The following is a 17,402-nucleotide window of genomic DNA, read 5'->3' as shown; positions in this document are numbered from 1 at the left end:
TAAAACATAATAGCAGCTAAATCAGTAATTTAAGACATATAAGCAGTGATTAGAAGATTCTCTGCAAGCTTAGCTCTTAAGTGCATAGAAAAATCGACCAAAAGACATTTTAGCCAGAGAAAAATCTGCCTGGACCCTATGTGCAAATATTATTATGCCACTGCTGTTTGGCACAGTGGGGCTTCTAAAATAAGCACCAAGTTATGTGATCTAAATTAGTTTTATCTATCTATCTATCTTTCGGGATATCAATTAATCTATTATTTGTTTGAGACTGAAACCACAACAACCTTGCAGCAGGACTGCATTTAAGTGCTGTGTGCTGGGAGAGTTGGTCGAGAGACAAAGGACGCAGGCATGTCAGGTTGTGTTCAGACCCTCAGTAGTCATCATTACACTGTGTCAAAAGCACTGCATGTTCCTGTTTTTATGAGCTTCTCCCGGCTAGAAGAACCCTGGTTCAAATCTCGGCTGGTGGGAAGGAACCTTTCGTTAAGGAGTTTGCGTGTTACCCCCTGTGCTTGCACGTGTTTCCTCTGGGCACATCATGGTTCTCTCACAGGCCAAAGATGTGAATGTTTATTATACTGTCCTTTCTATTTTCACTTCTTCTTCTCTTCCTTTCAGCTTTTGTTTTTCCATGGTGTGGATGGGAAGAGAAATGGAATAGGAGTTATCCTGAAAGAGGAGTTTGTAAGAAATGTTCTGGAGGTGAAAAGAGTATCAGATAGGGTGATGAGTCTAAAGCTGGACATTGAAAGCATGATGAACCTAGATATGACAAATAAAATGGCCTCTACTTGGTCTTGCCACCCTCTGTTGCATCATTTATCCAGTCTGCACCTTAAATCCAGCCATAGCGTTGTACCACATTTGCAGTGACCTGGCTTTCTGTAGTCTTCAACATTTCAACAATACTTCAACATACAGACAGGAGGAGCTGGGAATCACACTCCCTGACTTTGGCGGCCTAAACATTAGAACCACCTCTTCTTATAATGCGCTTCAGTACGGCTTCACTACCCACTTTAACCTCAATAACAAACAGAGAGTATAATTATCACCTAGACAGTTTCAAAACTGAGAAATTTTAATCTTGTAAAATTAGAATTCATGGCAGAGACATTATATTGGATTGCATTAAAATTGCACAGGTTGTTATTATGTTATGCCTGATCGGTGTATCTCTCTTTCACTTTTCTTTTTTAAAATCATTGTTGGACGTTGTCATCGAATGTGTTTTTACTGAGTAAATGGTAAATGATCTGCACTTATATACCGCTTTTCTACCTATTGGTACTTAAAGCACTTTACACTTCTTAGTCACCCATTCACACGCACAATCACACACACACTCATACACCGATGGGGGAGCTGCTATGCAGCTGGCCAACACTCACCGGGAGCAACTAAGTTGGGGTTCAGTGTCTTGCTCAAGGACACTTTGACATGTGACCAGAGTCGCCCTAGGGTGTCCAGTCAACTGCTGAGCAGATGAAGGAGATGTGTTAAACCCTAATTGTCACTGAAGACCCTCAGATTTCTAACAAACGTTTGGGTACAATGAAGATCCCGTCGATGCTGATTCCATCTTGTATGTCAGGTTTGGCTGGGCAGACCTGGAATTCTTTCTTTGCAGATTGTGTTTAAAATGCGTGCTCAGAGAGTAGAGTCTTTTGTAGGAAAGGACAGAAAGAGCCATGTGTCATCAGCATAGCAGTGATGTGTGTAGGCAGAGATGTAAAAGGGCCACAAACAGCCCTGGGTCACCCCAGTGGAGAAGCATGGAGAGCTGAACACTTAACCTCTGACAAGATACTTTAAGCAGAGTGAGCAACCCAATGCCAGCACATATCTATACCTGAGATGCCCAGCTTAAAGAAAGATCTGCTAGTTTACAGTGTCAAAGGCTTCAGAAAGATCAAGATCCCGACACAGGACTGGGCAGTGATGTTTGAACTCTGCAGGGACCCCATGGCCATCAGGGAAGTTGTTACTGTAGAATGAGGTTGTACAGGGATGAAAAGTCTTACATTTTCTTCAAGACTGCACATACAAACGTCTTGAAAGAAGAGATGAGTTAAAATCAGCTCCACCTATGGCTGTTGCTGTTTTTGTTCCATACCTACTCTGTATGGTGCACTCCTACATTTATCCCTAACCCTAAAAGACTCATACACATTATCTGTGATCAAATATATGTTTTTACAGTTATTATATCTGGCTCGCACAAATCTGTAGAAAAGCGTGATATCCCTCTTATCCCTTCATAAATAAAAAATACCCTGCACTTGTCATGATCGGTCCCGTTACATTAATGACAGTAGATCGGTTAGATCACTTCACTGTCTCTCTACCAGCTCTGTGATTGACCGCGGGCACTCACCACAAGCTGTAGTGGCTCAGGCTACAGAGTGAAAATGGTACAGTCCAGTAGGGGCACTGGGGGTGATTTGCTATTAGATGCATATTTAATCCACCGGACTGTCATCGATAAATGAGAATGTGTGAAGCATGATCAGCCAATGATCAACCATTTCTCTGAAATAGCTCAGAGGTGCATTTCATAACCCTTCAGTTGGCAAGCAAACAGTATATAAACAGAGAGCCTCTGACCGTGGAAGAACAAAGGAATAAACAGCATCAACTATTGTGTCCTTTTTGCTATGCAGTGGTGTGAAACACATTTTTCTGTATCTCTGTCAAAAAAACAGTAAAAGTGTGAAAATGAATCCTGTCTAATCTTTTGTATCTCCCATACACAGTGATGTAAAACTTTGTACTGTTGAAATTGACACATGTAATAGAGAACTTGTGCAGCGTACTGAATTTCTTCATTATCAATTTCTTATTTTTCCATAGCTCACATCAAAAAGTTCTCTGTTCTATTGCCAGCATGACTCAGCGTTTTTGACCATCTTGTTTGAAAACAGTGACAAAAGGTCCTGTGTAAAGGCACTGACACGTTTACAATTTATGCAGAGATAAATTTAAAAAATAAATTGTGATTTCAAAATAATGTGATGCAAACTTGTAGGTTGAGCCCTGTCATATAATCACCCTGCTGCTCCATGGTTGGTGAGGATTAAAGAATGCAGAACCCAGGGCATTTACAAATTTGTATGCAATTTCAGAATCAGAATCTGATCTGAAAAAACAGTTGGCTGTGGTCAGATGTGATGTATTGTATGTATGGGGGTCGTTTACACATCTAATGCGTAGACATTAGATGTGGCGTAGTTTTTGTATATCTGGAGAATTTTAAATGTTTGCAACAAGGAGGCAGATTGGGGCCTAATCATTCTTGACTGGCAATGACATTTCTTCCTCACGAATTTCCCGCTTTTCCACAACATATACAAAACTCATGGCAATACTTAAAAAGAATAGTTTGAGATCATGGTGGTAAAAACGCCAGCAACAACATAAATTGTGGGTTATATAGATACTGCTAGTTTTGGAAATGGTCAGTTATATTTTCCTCAAAACATTTCACTATATTATTATCATTGTGCTTTGAAGCGGCACAATCAGTGCTCCAAGTTATTGCAGAGACATAGTTAACAACAGTTAACATAGTTAACTATAGCTTGACCCAAACTTGATTCCAATGAACTGTGATGTCCTGTACTGTTGCATTGTGAAGTGCTGTCTTTCAATAAGCTCCTGTCTGTACTTGATCAAACAATCAGCCTGGGGATATGACTTGTTCTGCTCTAACTGAATGCTTACATTATGCTTTTAATGTGTTTTTCTTTCTGCCTGGAGCCACTTATATGATTCTATTACATCACTTTAAGTGGCAGTGACATGATCTGTTATGCTACATTGATTGAGATGTTCATTTTTTGAGGACTGTGTGCAGTGGTTTACTGTTGTTGGAGTGATTACACCCTGAACAACACCAGACACAAAAGAACATCCAAGTAGACAGTTGACAGTTTGACTTTGACAGTTGCCGTTACTTTTAATCAAGTGGTACGTTGTAAATTTACTACTGGTCAGGAACTGCTTTCCTATACTCTATGCAGTTTTCTTTGGCGTAATTGCGATTAAACAACTCTTATATTGCTGTGTTTTGAAGAATGACCTGCCATGGCTCACTTGGGACATGTTTAGGTCACATATTGTACTTGTGTGAGACACATGACAAACACAATATCTACAATAACTTCTCACCCACTTAATTTTTCATCAGTTGTTTCATCATGAAGATTGATACCAACCTGACTATGCCCCAGCTCCCAGAGGCCCTGTCCCAGGCAGGCCTTCAATTCACAGTGGCCACTGAGGAGGACTTTGATGAGATCATGGCTATGAGCAAGGACATCTATGGAGGTCTTGACTACCTACCCACTAGATACACCACATGGCTGCAAGAGACCAATCGCATGGTCATTTTGGCCCGCAAACAAGGAAAAGTGGTAGGTCCAGTCAAAAGTACACAAATATTTTTAAATTATGGGGACAAAACTACTATATTTAACCGCTCAAGTAACCTGAGGTTTGAATTTGAAAGTCTATGATACTTTTTCAAGAGAGATACTTAAGTAAGTCTCTAATAAAACCATGTTGGCACAGGATACATCTCTTTTCATGGCTTGATCAGTCAATATGGAAGATCATAGCAAACCACATGGTTCTACCTTTTTGGTGGATGTTGCCTAATGTGTGACTAAAAACAAACCAGTCAAATTCAAGCACTTCTCAGATGCTTTAGCTCATCCCTCAGTCTCAAACAGTGAAGCCAGCAACGTTTGGTTTCATGACCTTTGCGGATAAGATAGATACTGTAAATGAAGGTTTCCACTAAACCTCATCTTCAGTATGAAATACCACTACAGCAACCTACCACCAGTGTTTTGGTTTTTACTCCTTAACTATTCTCTTAAGAGCAATCAATGAGCGAAGCACATTCCTTGTATGTATTAGCGCACTTGGCCAATAAATCAGATTCTGATTCTGATCTCTTAATCATGAGACAATGGCATAAAAAAGATGACTGTATCCATGGCCTTTCTTGGCTTTCAAATTATAGAAATATTTGTTGAATTATGTTCCTGTGATAAATATTATAAAATTTGGAGACAGGGTTGGCTCTGCAGAGTGATTCACAAGCTTCTTCTCTTATATTTTGTCTAAAATATTTTTCACTGTATTCAGCTGGAGAGGAAAAGCCAAATAATCTGACAACATAAATACTGCATGAATACAGCAAACATAGTGCCTAGCTAAACTTCAGATTATCTATATATATTATATATTATATATATATATATATATATATATATATATATATATATATATATATATATATATATATATATATATATATTATCTACATTTTTATTGTAGATTTCACCATTTTGCATTACCTTGTCTAAAAATGTATGTTTTTCAAAAATCCAGAAAGTTACTGAACATGAAGAAGCTTGTTATTAATGTTGGTGCCACAGGTTTCATGGCTAAATCAAATATTAAACCAGAGATTTTTTTAGGATGGAGTAACAATCCGAAACTGAATAAGACTTTTGCATCACGATATTTTTTAATATCTGTTTGTCCCTTTTTCACAATATCTTTAGTTTTTATTCATTGATGGAAAATGGAAAACATTATTCCTATTTTAAAGGAGAAAGTCGTGTATTAAGAACTTTTTATCATAACTTTGATTTGGAACAGAGCCCAAGGCACCTACAGCAGTCACAGGATGATGACACCCTGACACCCTGAAGGGCAGTCAACTCTTGTCCAAATTGAGTTGTATGGCCACCGGCACCTAGCTGTTGTCTGCTGTATGCTGCCACCGTGACCAAGAGCTAAATTAATATATTTTTTTAAAAGCATAGATGGAGGGTTGCAGGAGCCTTGTGCTCCATTTTCTGATGTCATGATTCTGATGACATGTCCTTGTGTCCCAAATCTCCCTAACAACACAAATAGGAATGGTTAAAAGCAAGAACCATGTCAGTGTTGTTATTATATATGATTTTTGTGTTAGCTATTTCCTCTTGGTGCTTGACAGATTGCTCTGGAGTCCGTGTGTGTGATTGACAATGGGGAGACAATGCTTGTGGAAGGTCTCCGTGTCGCCCCCCAGGAAAGGGGCAAGGGTGTGGCAGGAATTCTGCTCCGCTTTTGTTCTGAGCTGGTCAAATCCAAGTACCCGGACGTCAAAGTGTGCCGCCTGACACGTGATGATCAGCTGGGACCAAAGGACTTCCAGAAGTATCGCATTATAACCAAGCAGGTACCAGTGACCTAGAAATATTAGATTTGATATTTGCTTGTGGCAATGACCAAAATGCTTTATGCACAAACCTGTTAGTTCTGCTTTCACTCTTTGTGCTTTCTCTTTGGAAGTTCACCCATTTGCTTCATTTTCAGGGTATTCTGCTCGTACGCTTCAGAGCTGAAGACCTCAAGCTCCGTCTGTCTGAGCTCGGTCTGGGCAGAGACATCCCATCTTCTTTGTCCACCTCTACCTTAAACTCTTCGCCTGTGCGTCTTGATGAAATAGCTATTCACCAGTTATATCTGACCACTGATCTGATGCAGGGGGTGCTTCCTAATTACACCATCATTCAAGACTGGCAGCCATTCAAGCCTCTGCCTAGTAACATGGCCATACTAATGAAGAAGGACATTGACTGGATGGTTGATGATGTGTCCAACCCTACTGTGGCCAGCCTCTGTACATTCCCATTCCGGGTGCCAATTGGAGATGACTGGTAACTGTCATTTTTTATATTACCACTGGGTGTGTGGCAGAGTTGTAAATTTAGATGCTACTTTCCTGAAACAGGGTGTAGGCCTGGCTCAAGGAGTTATGGCCATGTCTTACAATCTTTTTGCAATTTTTCTTACCACTGGCAATTCTGACCACCAGAAGTGAGATGCTTTTGCTGTTATTGAATTAATTAATCAGATTTTGTTAAAGGTCCGATTGAGCATTGTTCCCATAATACACTTTCTGCAGGGGCATCGCCTCAACTTTAAGAAACTCATAACATTTCAAAGTACAAATTGTTGATTATCAGAATAATGTAGTACTGTTATTCAGTCACCAAATATACCTTGTTTTAAACCAGGTACTATCTGAACATTGACATGTTCGGCAAAGATCTGGACCTGGCTCAGCAGCAGTTCTTGTGCCACCTGCAGCGGCACACTGCCACCCTGAAGGGGCATGTGATGTGCCAGATGTTCCTCGACCCACCACTCTGGAAGCCCATGTCTGAATTCTGTCACAACACCTTAAGTGTGGAGCTGGTGAAGGAGTACACTGAGCAATGCGTGGTGGAGTCAGACATCGTGTAGTTACAGAAGGTGGATGGAAGGTGGAAGGAGAGTCTGAACAACGACTGGACACAACTTACTACACTTAACAGAAACATATGCAGTAATTTCATTATAACAGTACAAAAACAAATATACAGCGTGGACATAAAATCATAAACACATCATGTGATCAGCTACAATAGGTCTGTGACAAATAATATATCCGTAAATTTTTTATCACAGTTTTATCACAGTTGTATGAACAACTATTAAAGCATAGACCAGATCCAAAACAGACTAGTTAGGAACTGAAATCTTCACAATTCTATTCTAAAACAAAATAGAAAATAGACCTAGTCTGAAATTTGGTCATCTTGCCTCGATGGTTTGCAATCAGTTAGGGTCAGTTACCCAAAGTAGAACTGTGTGAAAGCCCCTTAAGTTGAATTAATGAAAAGCATGTCCAATGATCCAAAACATCATTGTTATAAATGCTGATGTCATGAACGCAACACAACTATGGATAAGTCTGAAACATTATCAGCGAGTTGAATCATCATGATTTTATGACAGTGATTAATAGTGTTTTTGATATTATGTTCACCCTAATATGTCTTACAACATGGAAAGGTATAATATTAGTGATGAGCTTGGACAGGTTTCCTCACTGATAGCAGTGATGAAGTAAAACCATAAAACAGTAAACATACAAATTATATCCTTTGAAGAAAACGTTTAAGTACCCTCAGGGTGTGTCAAACTTTTCATCAGTTTTCTTTCTGTAAATATGAAACTTCTAAGTATGTAAACAAGTTGAGTTGGGTTACAAAAACTGCACAAATATGAAGGCACTTTATTATAACTAAACAGACAAGTTGTGTCTATATTAGACTGAAAACAAAATGAAAAGGGTGCATCTTCTAACTGGTATTGCTTCAGAAATATAAACAAAAACTATCTGCAGAAACAAGAGAGCATCTTAACTAAATCGACATGCATCATAAAATGGCTCACAGCGGAGCCTTGTTTATGAAAGAAAGTTTATGGCTTATATTTTGTGTATGTACTTACTGGCTATTGCATGGCAGGACAGCAGCTCTGCAATGAGTTCTAATTCTACAAGGTTACAATTTGTCAGTGACCTGGCCAGGGTGTACCCCGCCTCTCGCCCGATGACAGCCGGTGAAGGCTCGAGCACCCTTGCAACCCAAATAGGATAAGGAAGGAAGATAAAGGAAGGATGGATAATTTCTCCGTTTTTTAGTTAAGAGCAAAAGTCATAATTATACTTAGAGGTGGTTCTGATGTTTTGTCCACCCAATTTAAAATAAATGAGGGAGCCAAATCATTAGAACCACTGTGTAAAATGTACTCATAGTAGAATTATCTTTGAGACAGTTTAAACTTTGTATTCAGTCTCCTTCAATTTGGATGTAATTGCACCCTGTAATGCATTTATTAATCTACTGAAGTGGAGTGAAGATTTGTGTTTTACAGTCCTCAATGCAAAATTACCTTTTATAAAATTACATTTTATATCTCTGGGACCAAATCGTCAAAAAGTCTAGCAGATTTATGGAGTTTATTTACTTCTATTTTCACTCCAGTCGGTACAGATTCAGCTGGTCCTTCTTTATTTGTGTAGAACCTATAGAGTTGATGGGAGCAGTTTATCCCATCAGCCCTTTGCATCTGACATTTAAAGAAATGTACAATGTGACACTACATTCTCTTGAACATGAGACAATACTGATATGCATTTAAAGCTAATATATTTACATTAGCTTAAGGAAGTATTCACTTTATTTTGTTTTAGATTTAATGTGACATGGATGAATAAAATTTTTTTTTGCCACGTTGCCCAACAATCTATACTCAATATCCCATAAAGTAAAGTAAAAACGTATATTTAGAAATTCTGAGTTTTTCATTAATACATTTAGAATTTGTAAGTGTCTACAAGCCTTTAGTTGATTGACTTCACTACCTTTACTCACACCAGAAAGGCCTGATGCTGAGAGGGTCAGAGGAGATTTTTAGAACGACTGGTCTATACTGGAAATATTGGTGGTTCTAAATTTCTCATTTATTTTTATCTATGCTAATGGGAAAATTATTTGAAACAAAGTATCTGAATACTTTCAGTTTTTTAGCTAAACGTTTGTGGCTAAAACTATTGAACACTTTGTCCTTATGGGTTATTGAGTGTAGAGTGAAGGGCAAAATTGCAACTTTTTTATTAAAGTTTAAATCTGTAACACAAAAAAATATGCCAAGGTGAAGGTGATAGGTCAAGGTGACTTCTTTTTCGGCAACTATATATTATAATTTAATAATTTAACTCAAAACCCTGAACAGAATAAGTGGTTACTGATAGTGTATGGATAAATGGAATTTTACACAAATGCTACAATAAAATGTAAGCAGAAATTTATTAAGTGTAATTTAGACTTTGTAGTTAATTAGCATAATGCTAAACATAATGCGATAGTGTTTAACAGACTACTGCTAAAATGTTAAGACTACTTTGCTATTTACAACTGGCTCCAGCTAACACAGGGAGAATTGTTTATAATAAAAAGAATTATTATTAATAGGTTTACATTTACTTATATAAGCACTCAGAATCCTTCTAAATACCATTCTAAGACCAGCTTTAAGAGAAGGTTTAGCCGTGGTAGAGCACATTTCTCCTGGAGTAGCATTTGTCCATAAAGATTCAGACACATATAATCGTAGACAGCAGTCTAATGTGTAAGGTGTTGGTTGACCTCCTGGCATATTGGAATGATTGTCATGACATTTGGTACATTAATGGTGCCAAAACATGAACCATTTAAGGATAAATGACACTTGTAACCCCCTACTTTCCATCATGCCACCAGTAGGACAAAGTGTTACATGTTGAGTTTATAATTAAATAGAGACGTTATATCTGTGGAATGGATTCACCCAAACTTGAGCACACACATTCATGTCCCTCTTATTTATATGATACTAAACATTATTCCTGCTAAATGTCAGCATTTGGACTGTTATTGTAACAATGTTGATATGCTGACATTAGCGTTTAACTCAAAGTACTGCGGGGCCCATGCACAGCCTTGCAGAACTGCTGGCATAGCTGCAGAATTGGTGAGTGGCCATGATATAAAATAGGTGTAATAAAGATTTAGCACTTCAACATATTTCCAGTGCACCTATTCACATGAAATTAAGACTAGACATTGATGTTAATTAAAAGAAACAACGTAGCAAAAGAAATCATAACATTCCATCCAATCAAAAGTTAGGTGCATTCGATTATGACACTCGCATAAAGAAAAAGCACTGAGGTGATTTCACTAATTAGTTTGCATTATTTGTGTGATCTGGAAAAGCCAAATTTCATGATAGCAGAACCTAATGTTTATATTGTTAACAAAGCTTTAGCTTAAGGCTTCTCTATAAGGTAAATGTTTTCTTCTGTAGGCCAAAAACACACAAGTCCAACATAGTCTCCTCAGTGGTTAGATGTGAAACTAAATTCAGTTACAGATTTTTCTTTGTTTACTTTACATTTTTCATTCTGTCATTTCGCAGACGCTTTTATCCAAAGCGACTTTCAAATAGGGAAAACACACCATGGGCAACTTGGGGTTCAGTGTCTTGCCCAAGGATACTTTGTCTTGTGGACTGAAGGAGCTTTGGATTGAACCACTGACCCTGTGGTTTGTGGACCTGCTCTCTTCGAGCCGCATGCTGCCCCACTTTGTTTGAAAAATGTGATGATTGTATACTTTGTATACAAGTGAATAAAATGCTGAGGCATTGTACTGCAATCCCTATGAGTATAATAGGGTTAAGTATTATATTAATGTATGTTTTATAAGTTACTGTACAAGCCATTTAGTTAGTGAGTAAAGCAGCATGCACTTTAGTTGTTTTGGGCAATAACTTAAGCTTCTGTAAAGCAACTTCAACTTCAGTGCAAAACAAATATTCTAGTTGCACATCTTGATGTCCAGAAACAATTGAGTGATAAACCCCTCCGTCAGTTTGGTGTTTCTTTAGAGCTGAACCATTTCACTAAAAGCATGTAGTACATCAGTATGCAGTGGCATTAAAGATAAAACTATATTTTATTCTCAGAATAGGCAACGACTATAGGATTAACATAAGATCCTCGGCTGTTAGGCCAAGAGTTAAATTGTAACTATACTGTACATTTACTATACTAAAGAATTTATGTGAGGTATTCCATTTTGTGAGACTTTATATTTTTACATTTCAGAAGGAAATGTTGTCCTTTTTATTCAACTACACTAACCCCACAGCAGTAACTAGTAGTATGATGTTAGAAATGTGTAGGTTTCAAATATAATTTTAATTTACCATTGATTCACTAATGCTAATCTTGATCTCTATACATGAAATCTTTCTCCGTGCTTGATTTGTTGTGATTGCTTTTTCATTGCGTGACTGGAAATTCCTTTGACCTCTAGTAAAGGTTGAAAACTCATGACACCAAACCATTCTTGTGTTTTATTTGAAGTCAATGTAAGTAATGATGCCTTGCTTTCTTCATGTTATTGTTCGCAATATCGCACTAACATTTCCTTTCTGTTTCAGAGTAAGCTAAGAACTGACACCGTTTTAAGTTTATGCCTTGAAGAGACGCTTCAATATATCACTTATTTGCTTTCTTAGTGAGATCAATAGTCACATGTCAACCCTACAAAAAAAACTGTACTAGTTTTCAAACTAAAGAGGTTTATTGTGGGGAATTTATAAAGAAGAAAACCCAGAAAAGTCACTCTACTTGGAGGACAGTAGAAAACAGGCAGTAAAAGGTGGAAACTACATACAATACAAATACACTAAACCAAGAGAGGTGTGTACATATAGGGACTGGACGAACAGTAAAGGGGTAATTGCGGATAAACTAAGAATTAAACCGAGGGTAAAACAGGCAGATAAACAGGGACCAACATACATCCAATCTTCAGAGCGAAATGGAAGAAACAGAGTCCAAATACGGGGAAGAAGAGAGAAGCAGGAGTCCAAACACAGAAAAGATCCGAAGACTTTCTGTGCAGGAGCGTGCAATACGGCAACAAAGACAAACTGGCAGGGAGCTTGATTGAAAGCCTGGTTAAGTAGATGGGCACAGGTGAAAATGATCAGGGCTGATTACAGGTAGTAGAGAGAACTGCAAAACAAGATGCAGGCTGAAGGGCTACAAAATAAATGCTTGGAACAGGAAGTGAATCTGAGGGAAACGGCCAAACTGAACTCAAGGAACAGGATTGTGACAAGCACATAACTCCACCCAAAACCACAACTTTATTACATTTCTGTATGTATGTTCTGTCTGGGGGGGGGGTTTGCTCTTTCCCATTACTTTTGTGCTAAGATGGGCTTACATGTAACTATGTCATGACAGCTCTTTACTTCACACACAGACATGAGACTTTTATCCATCTGAACATCTCACCTAAAGAAAAGGAGCAAATAAAAATGTTGAACTATTCTATCATTAAGTATTAGATTAACTCTAGCATTAAATGTATTATTGTATTATTTATTAATCCTAATTTAACAATATGAAATCTTTCATGAGTGTACTTTCAATAATTTTACTACACTGTTTTATTACCCCACAATGTTTACTTTAAAAAAAAAAAATTTAAAATAGCTTAAGTATTTTGTAGCACAACAGCCTGCTGTTCAGTGTGGGCTACAAAGGTCACACAGAAAACCGGTTCAGCTAGTTTAAGTTTTATATAGAGCAATTCACTACAAAGTCATCTCAAGGGACTTTACTTAATAAAGTAAAGAATATAAAGATATATAGAGAAAATGCAACAAATCGCCCTTGAACAAGCCCTTGGTGAAGGTGGAGAGGAAAAACTCCCTCAAATTGAGGAAGCAGGACTAGGATCAGGGTGGGTGAGCTTCTCTCCATTGGCTTCCCATTAAATTTAGAATAGAATTTAAAACCCTGTTTCTTACATATAAAGCTCTGAATGTTCAGGCTCCATCATATATAGAAGACCTCATAGCACCATATCATCCCAGTAGACCACTTCAATCTCAGAATGCAGGCCTACTTGTGGTTCCCAGAATTTCCAAAGGTAGAATGGGAGGTAGAGCCTTTAGCTATCAAGCTCCTATTCTGTGGAACCAACTCCCAGTTTAGATTCGGGAAGCAGACACCCTCTCTACTTTTAAGTCTATGATTAAAACCTTCCTCTTTGATAAAGATACATAGCTAGAGTTATGCTGCTATAGTGTTAGACTGCTGGGGGACCCACCCCCCTTGACCCTCTCTCTGTCTACTCTCTACTCTCCTGTCACCCCACAGTTGTCACCACTGTATGACATTAACTCGGTGTTTTCTCCCGTAGTTGTCTCTCCTTCTTTGTCTCCCTCTCTGTCCCTTTATGCAGGTTTCCAGGCTTCGGAGTTTTCTCTTATCCAGTGTGCAGCTACTGGTCCTACCAACCTGCCTGATGTTTTGTTATTGCTTTTGTTGCCCTTTTTTTTTTCTCGCACCACTGTCCACTCACTCCAACCGGTCAAGGCAGATGGTTCTCGCTGGAGGTTCCTTCCGTTAAAGGGAGTTTTTCCTCTCCACTGTTGCCTAGGTCTTGCTCAAGGGGGAATTGTTGGGTTCTCTCCATACATCATCACAGTCTTGACTTTATTCTGTAAAGTGCCTTGAGATGACTTGTGAATTGGTGCTATATAAATAAAGCTGAATTGAAAGGTTCGTCACAGTATTTTCTCAAACTAATTCTTTACATGTTTGCTTACTAACCATCTCAGTTGTTTCTCCTAGGAAATTAACATGGCTGTAAACCTGCTGCAGGTACCGATTGTTGTGGGAGTGATTTAAGTGGCACTAAATGTGTTTTGATAGTACAACATAGGCTTTATATCAAAGTACTTCAAATGTACTGTAAGATGAGTGAAATTTGTCATGGGATATTAAAGCATTTTTAACCAGCTGAATGTTTTGCTTTTTTATTTAAACCTTAAAATAAGGTTTAAATAGTTTCAGTCTCAATAAATCTAGTAAACCATGATATCACGTTCTAAGGGGTTTAGTTGGAGCCAGAAAGGAGCAGAACACAGAGGGATGGAAAGTAGTAACAGATTTTATTGAAAAGGGGCAGAGGACGGGGAAAACCGGGGTGGTGATTCAGGACTGGAGAGAGAGGTGGAGGTGGCCGGGAAGCGGTAGGCAGCTCTGAATAGAAAAAGAGACAGAGGTGAATAGTAATCAAGGCACGAGGAGATTTGAACGGATTAGATTTCTTACTAGTTTTGGGAGAGAGGTGACGGTGCTTCGGCGTAGATGAGGGACAGCAGGAGACCCAGCAGCGGGAGACCCGTTGGAAGGACTACAACTGAAAGCCGGCTGGAAAAGCCCAGGGAGACAAAAGCACAGAAACCCTGAACAAAGTACAACTAAAAGGCAAGCAACAAATGAAGGAAAGTATCAACAGAAAACGCAGGGGAGAAGGAAAACTCCCACCCTGACTCCTTGACTTGCACAAACTCCTGAAGAACCGAGAGTTGAACCACTGACCACACTGTGGTTTGTGGACAATGGCTTTATCAACTGAGTTACATCCAATCCCAGTTGTTTGTTTTGCGGTTTCAGTTTCAGTTAAATATTTTACCCCACAGAACTCTGAAGCAGAGAACTGCAGTATTAGACAACAGTTGTTTGTTTAGCTACTTAAACATATGTATATATAAACTGATTTCTTATACATAAAACATTTCCCTGCTTCTTTACTGTATTTTTCTATGAATAAAATAAAGCATGTAAAAACATCAGTATGATTATGTATTATTTTATATGTCACTTGATGAATATGGTCCATGCCACACAAAGTATAAACAGCTTCCAGTGAATTTAGAAAAGAAATAAACAATAAAACCTTCCCAGAAGAGGTGAAGCTGTTATAGCTGCAAAGGGCCGACGTCATATTAAACCCTGTGGATTAAGAATGGGATGTTACTAAAGTTCATATGGGTCTAAAGGCAGGTGAGCAAATACTTTTGGCAATATAGTGTAAGTCTATCCTCTGCATCCTCTTCTCTCACACCAACTAACTTCAATTTCATCACTACATCCATAAATCGATTAGATTTATGGACGATTCATGGAACATGAAGAATGGAACATGAAGAACATTCATTGAAGATGTTTCGTCCTACACTTCTTTTCTCTTCCTGTTCTTTTGTCTTCTTTGTCAATTCACATTGACTGGTCTCCATATTCTTTGTCCACGTGGGTCCGTTCCCTCATCTTTATTTGACTTTGAGGCTGGCTCTCATCTCTTGTCTTTTGTTGGGGTCCTCTTAGATCTTCTATTCACTTGTGAATTCTGGAATAACTTAAATTCAGCTTAAAGGAAAAAGACAACCCAGAAAAAACAACCAAACAGGATCTGAGAAAACATTTCTCTCTCCCTTTGATGAAGTTTGATTAATAAAGAATTTGTGCTTGTGGAGCTAAAAATGTGCAAAGAGTAATCAGCATGTAATAAGAATTTGTGTGTTTTTTTTTTTTTTTTTTTGTCCTTTTGGCTTATCCTGTAAGTTCAGGGTCGCCACAGTGGATCACTGTCTGCATGTAGATTTGGCACAGTTTTAAGCTGGATGCCCTTCCTGATGCAACCCTCCCCAATTTCTACCAGGCTTGGACTGGCACTGCGCAGCTGGAGAGGGGAATGGGCTGTTGGTGGTTCAGTGTCTTGGCCAGAGACACTTTGACTTATAGCTAGGACTGGGGATCCAATCACTAACCCTGTGGTAGACAAGCAGACAAGTGCCTTTGCTGACTGTGACTGCAACTGTGGCTCAGGAAGGTTGAGCGGTTGTCCACTAATCTCACAGTTGTTGGTTTGATCCCCAGCTTCTTCAGTCACATGTCAAATTTTTCTTGAGCAAGATACTAAACCCCAACTTAGTTGCTCCTGGTGAGTGTTGGCCAGCTGCATAGCAGCTCCCCCATCGGTGTGTAAATGTGAATGGGTGAATAAGAAGCAGTGTAAAGCTCTTTGAGTGCCAATAGGTAGAAAAGCACTATATAAGTGCAGAACATTTACCATTCACCAATGAGCTGCTGATGATGAGTGAACTCATCATGTGGACTGTTGCCCTGAGAAAATTAGGACACTCTGACCTGTTAAACCAGTGAAAGGATTCCTTTTACTTTTCTCATTTTCCTTTGTCAGTAGAAGATGGAGACTTACAATGTAAATGGAAACCTAATTAAAAAACTACCTGATCCTCTACTACATTACCATATGTGGATATGCGATGCTCCAATGGTTTGTTTTCATGTTTCTGGATTTATAGTAACACAAACAGTCCACAAGATGGTGCTGTTTTACAGTAAATCAATAACGCGTATGCCCTTGGTCTTTCTTATGTTTTACCAATGGATGTACACTGATAATGTGCAACATTAACACCAGCTGGTGGTATTAACATAGGTCAAGATCAATGGCTTGCACCTTCAGGAGTTGCCACAGCAGAACATGTTACGCACGTTGATTTGGCATGAGGTTTTAATGCCAGATGCCCTTCCTGCCGTAAACCCTATCATTTTCTACAGGCTAGGGACCAGCCCCAGGGTCACCCCTTGTGGGTGGGATTTGATCCTGCGTCCTTCAGCATCCCAACCCGATGCTCCACCACTGATCCACCAGGCCCCTTCAATGGGTTTAACATAGATAAATATGTTTAATGTTTTTATAAAAATATGACGGACTACTAAATGTTGATGTATCGTTCTGGGTTAACCATCTGTCAGCACATAAAGTCGTTCAACTTTATGGTCTGTCCACTGTGGTATATAAACTGTGGTCTACCTTTACCAACAGTGACCTTTAACCCTTATTTTTTATTATTTCCTGTATGTGTTTTGCTATAATCAAAATCATCAAAACCAGTTATATTTAGTACCTTTAACATGTAGATAATCTGATTACTTCTTTTGATTTAGTAAAACTTGAGGTGGTACTTGTAGTGGAGAACATTTTAGGCCAATACTTGCCATTTTAACTTCATTACTGAGTTTATGGGGGTGAATACGTGTACATGTACCATGGACTACT

At 38.6% G+C, this 17,402-nt stretch overlaps 1 protein-coding gene across 1 annotated transcript in view; it reads left to right on the top strand.

The window, feature by feature from the left end:
- Window positions 1-11,782, top strand: part of nat16 (N-acetyltransferase 16) — a 36,852-nt gene extending 25,070 nt beyond the window's left edge. The window contains exons 2-5 of the mRNA XM_067524216.1: window positions 4,199-4,424; window positions 6,026-6,250; window positions 6,388-6,731; window positions 7,092-11,782. Coding sequence (XP_067380317.1) covers window positions 4,209-4,424; window positions 6,026-6,250; window positions 6,388-6,731; window positions 7,092-7,320 — 1,014 coding nt within the window. The 5' untranslated portion in view covers window positions 4,199-4,208 and the 3' untranslated portion in view covers window positions 7,321-11,782. The remainder of the gene's footprint in view (window positions 1-4,198; window positions 4,425-6,025; window positions 6,251-6,387; window positions 6,732-7,091) is intronic.
- Window positions 11,783-17,402: the final 5,620 nt, after the last annotated feature.

This window comes from Channa argus, chromosome 12 (genome assembly GCF_033026475.1).
Source record: "Channa argus isolate prfri chromosome 12, Channa argus male v1.0, whole genome shotgun sequence".
Lineage (NCBI taxonomy): Eukaryota > Metazoa > Chordata > Actinopteri > Anabantiformes > Channidae > Channa > Channa argus.
Note: the sequence above shows the minus strand (reverse complement) of the source record. Positions and strands in the feature narration are given on the sequence as shown.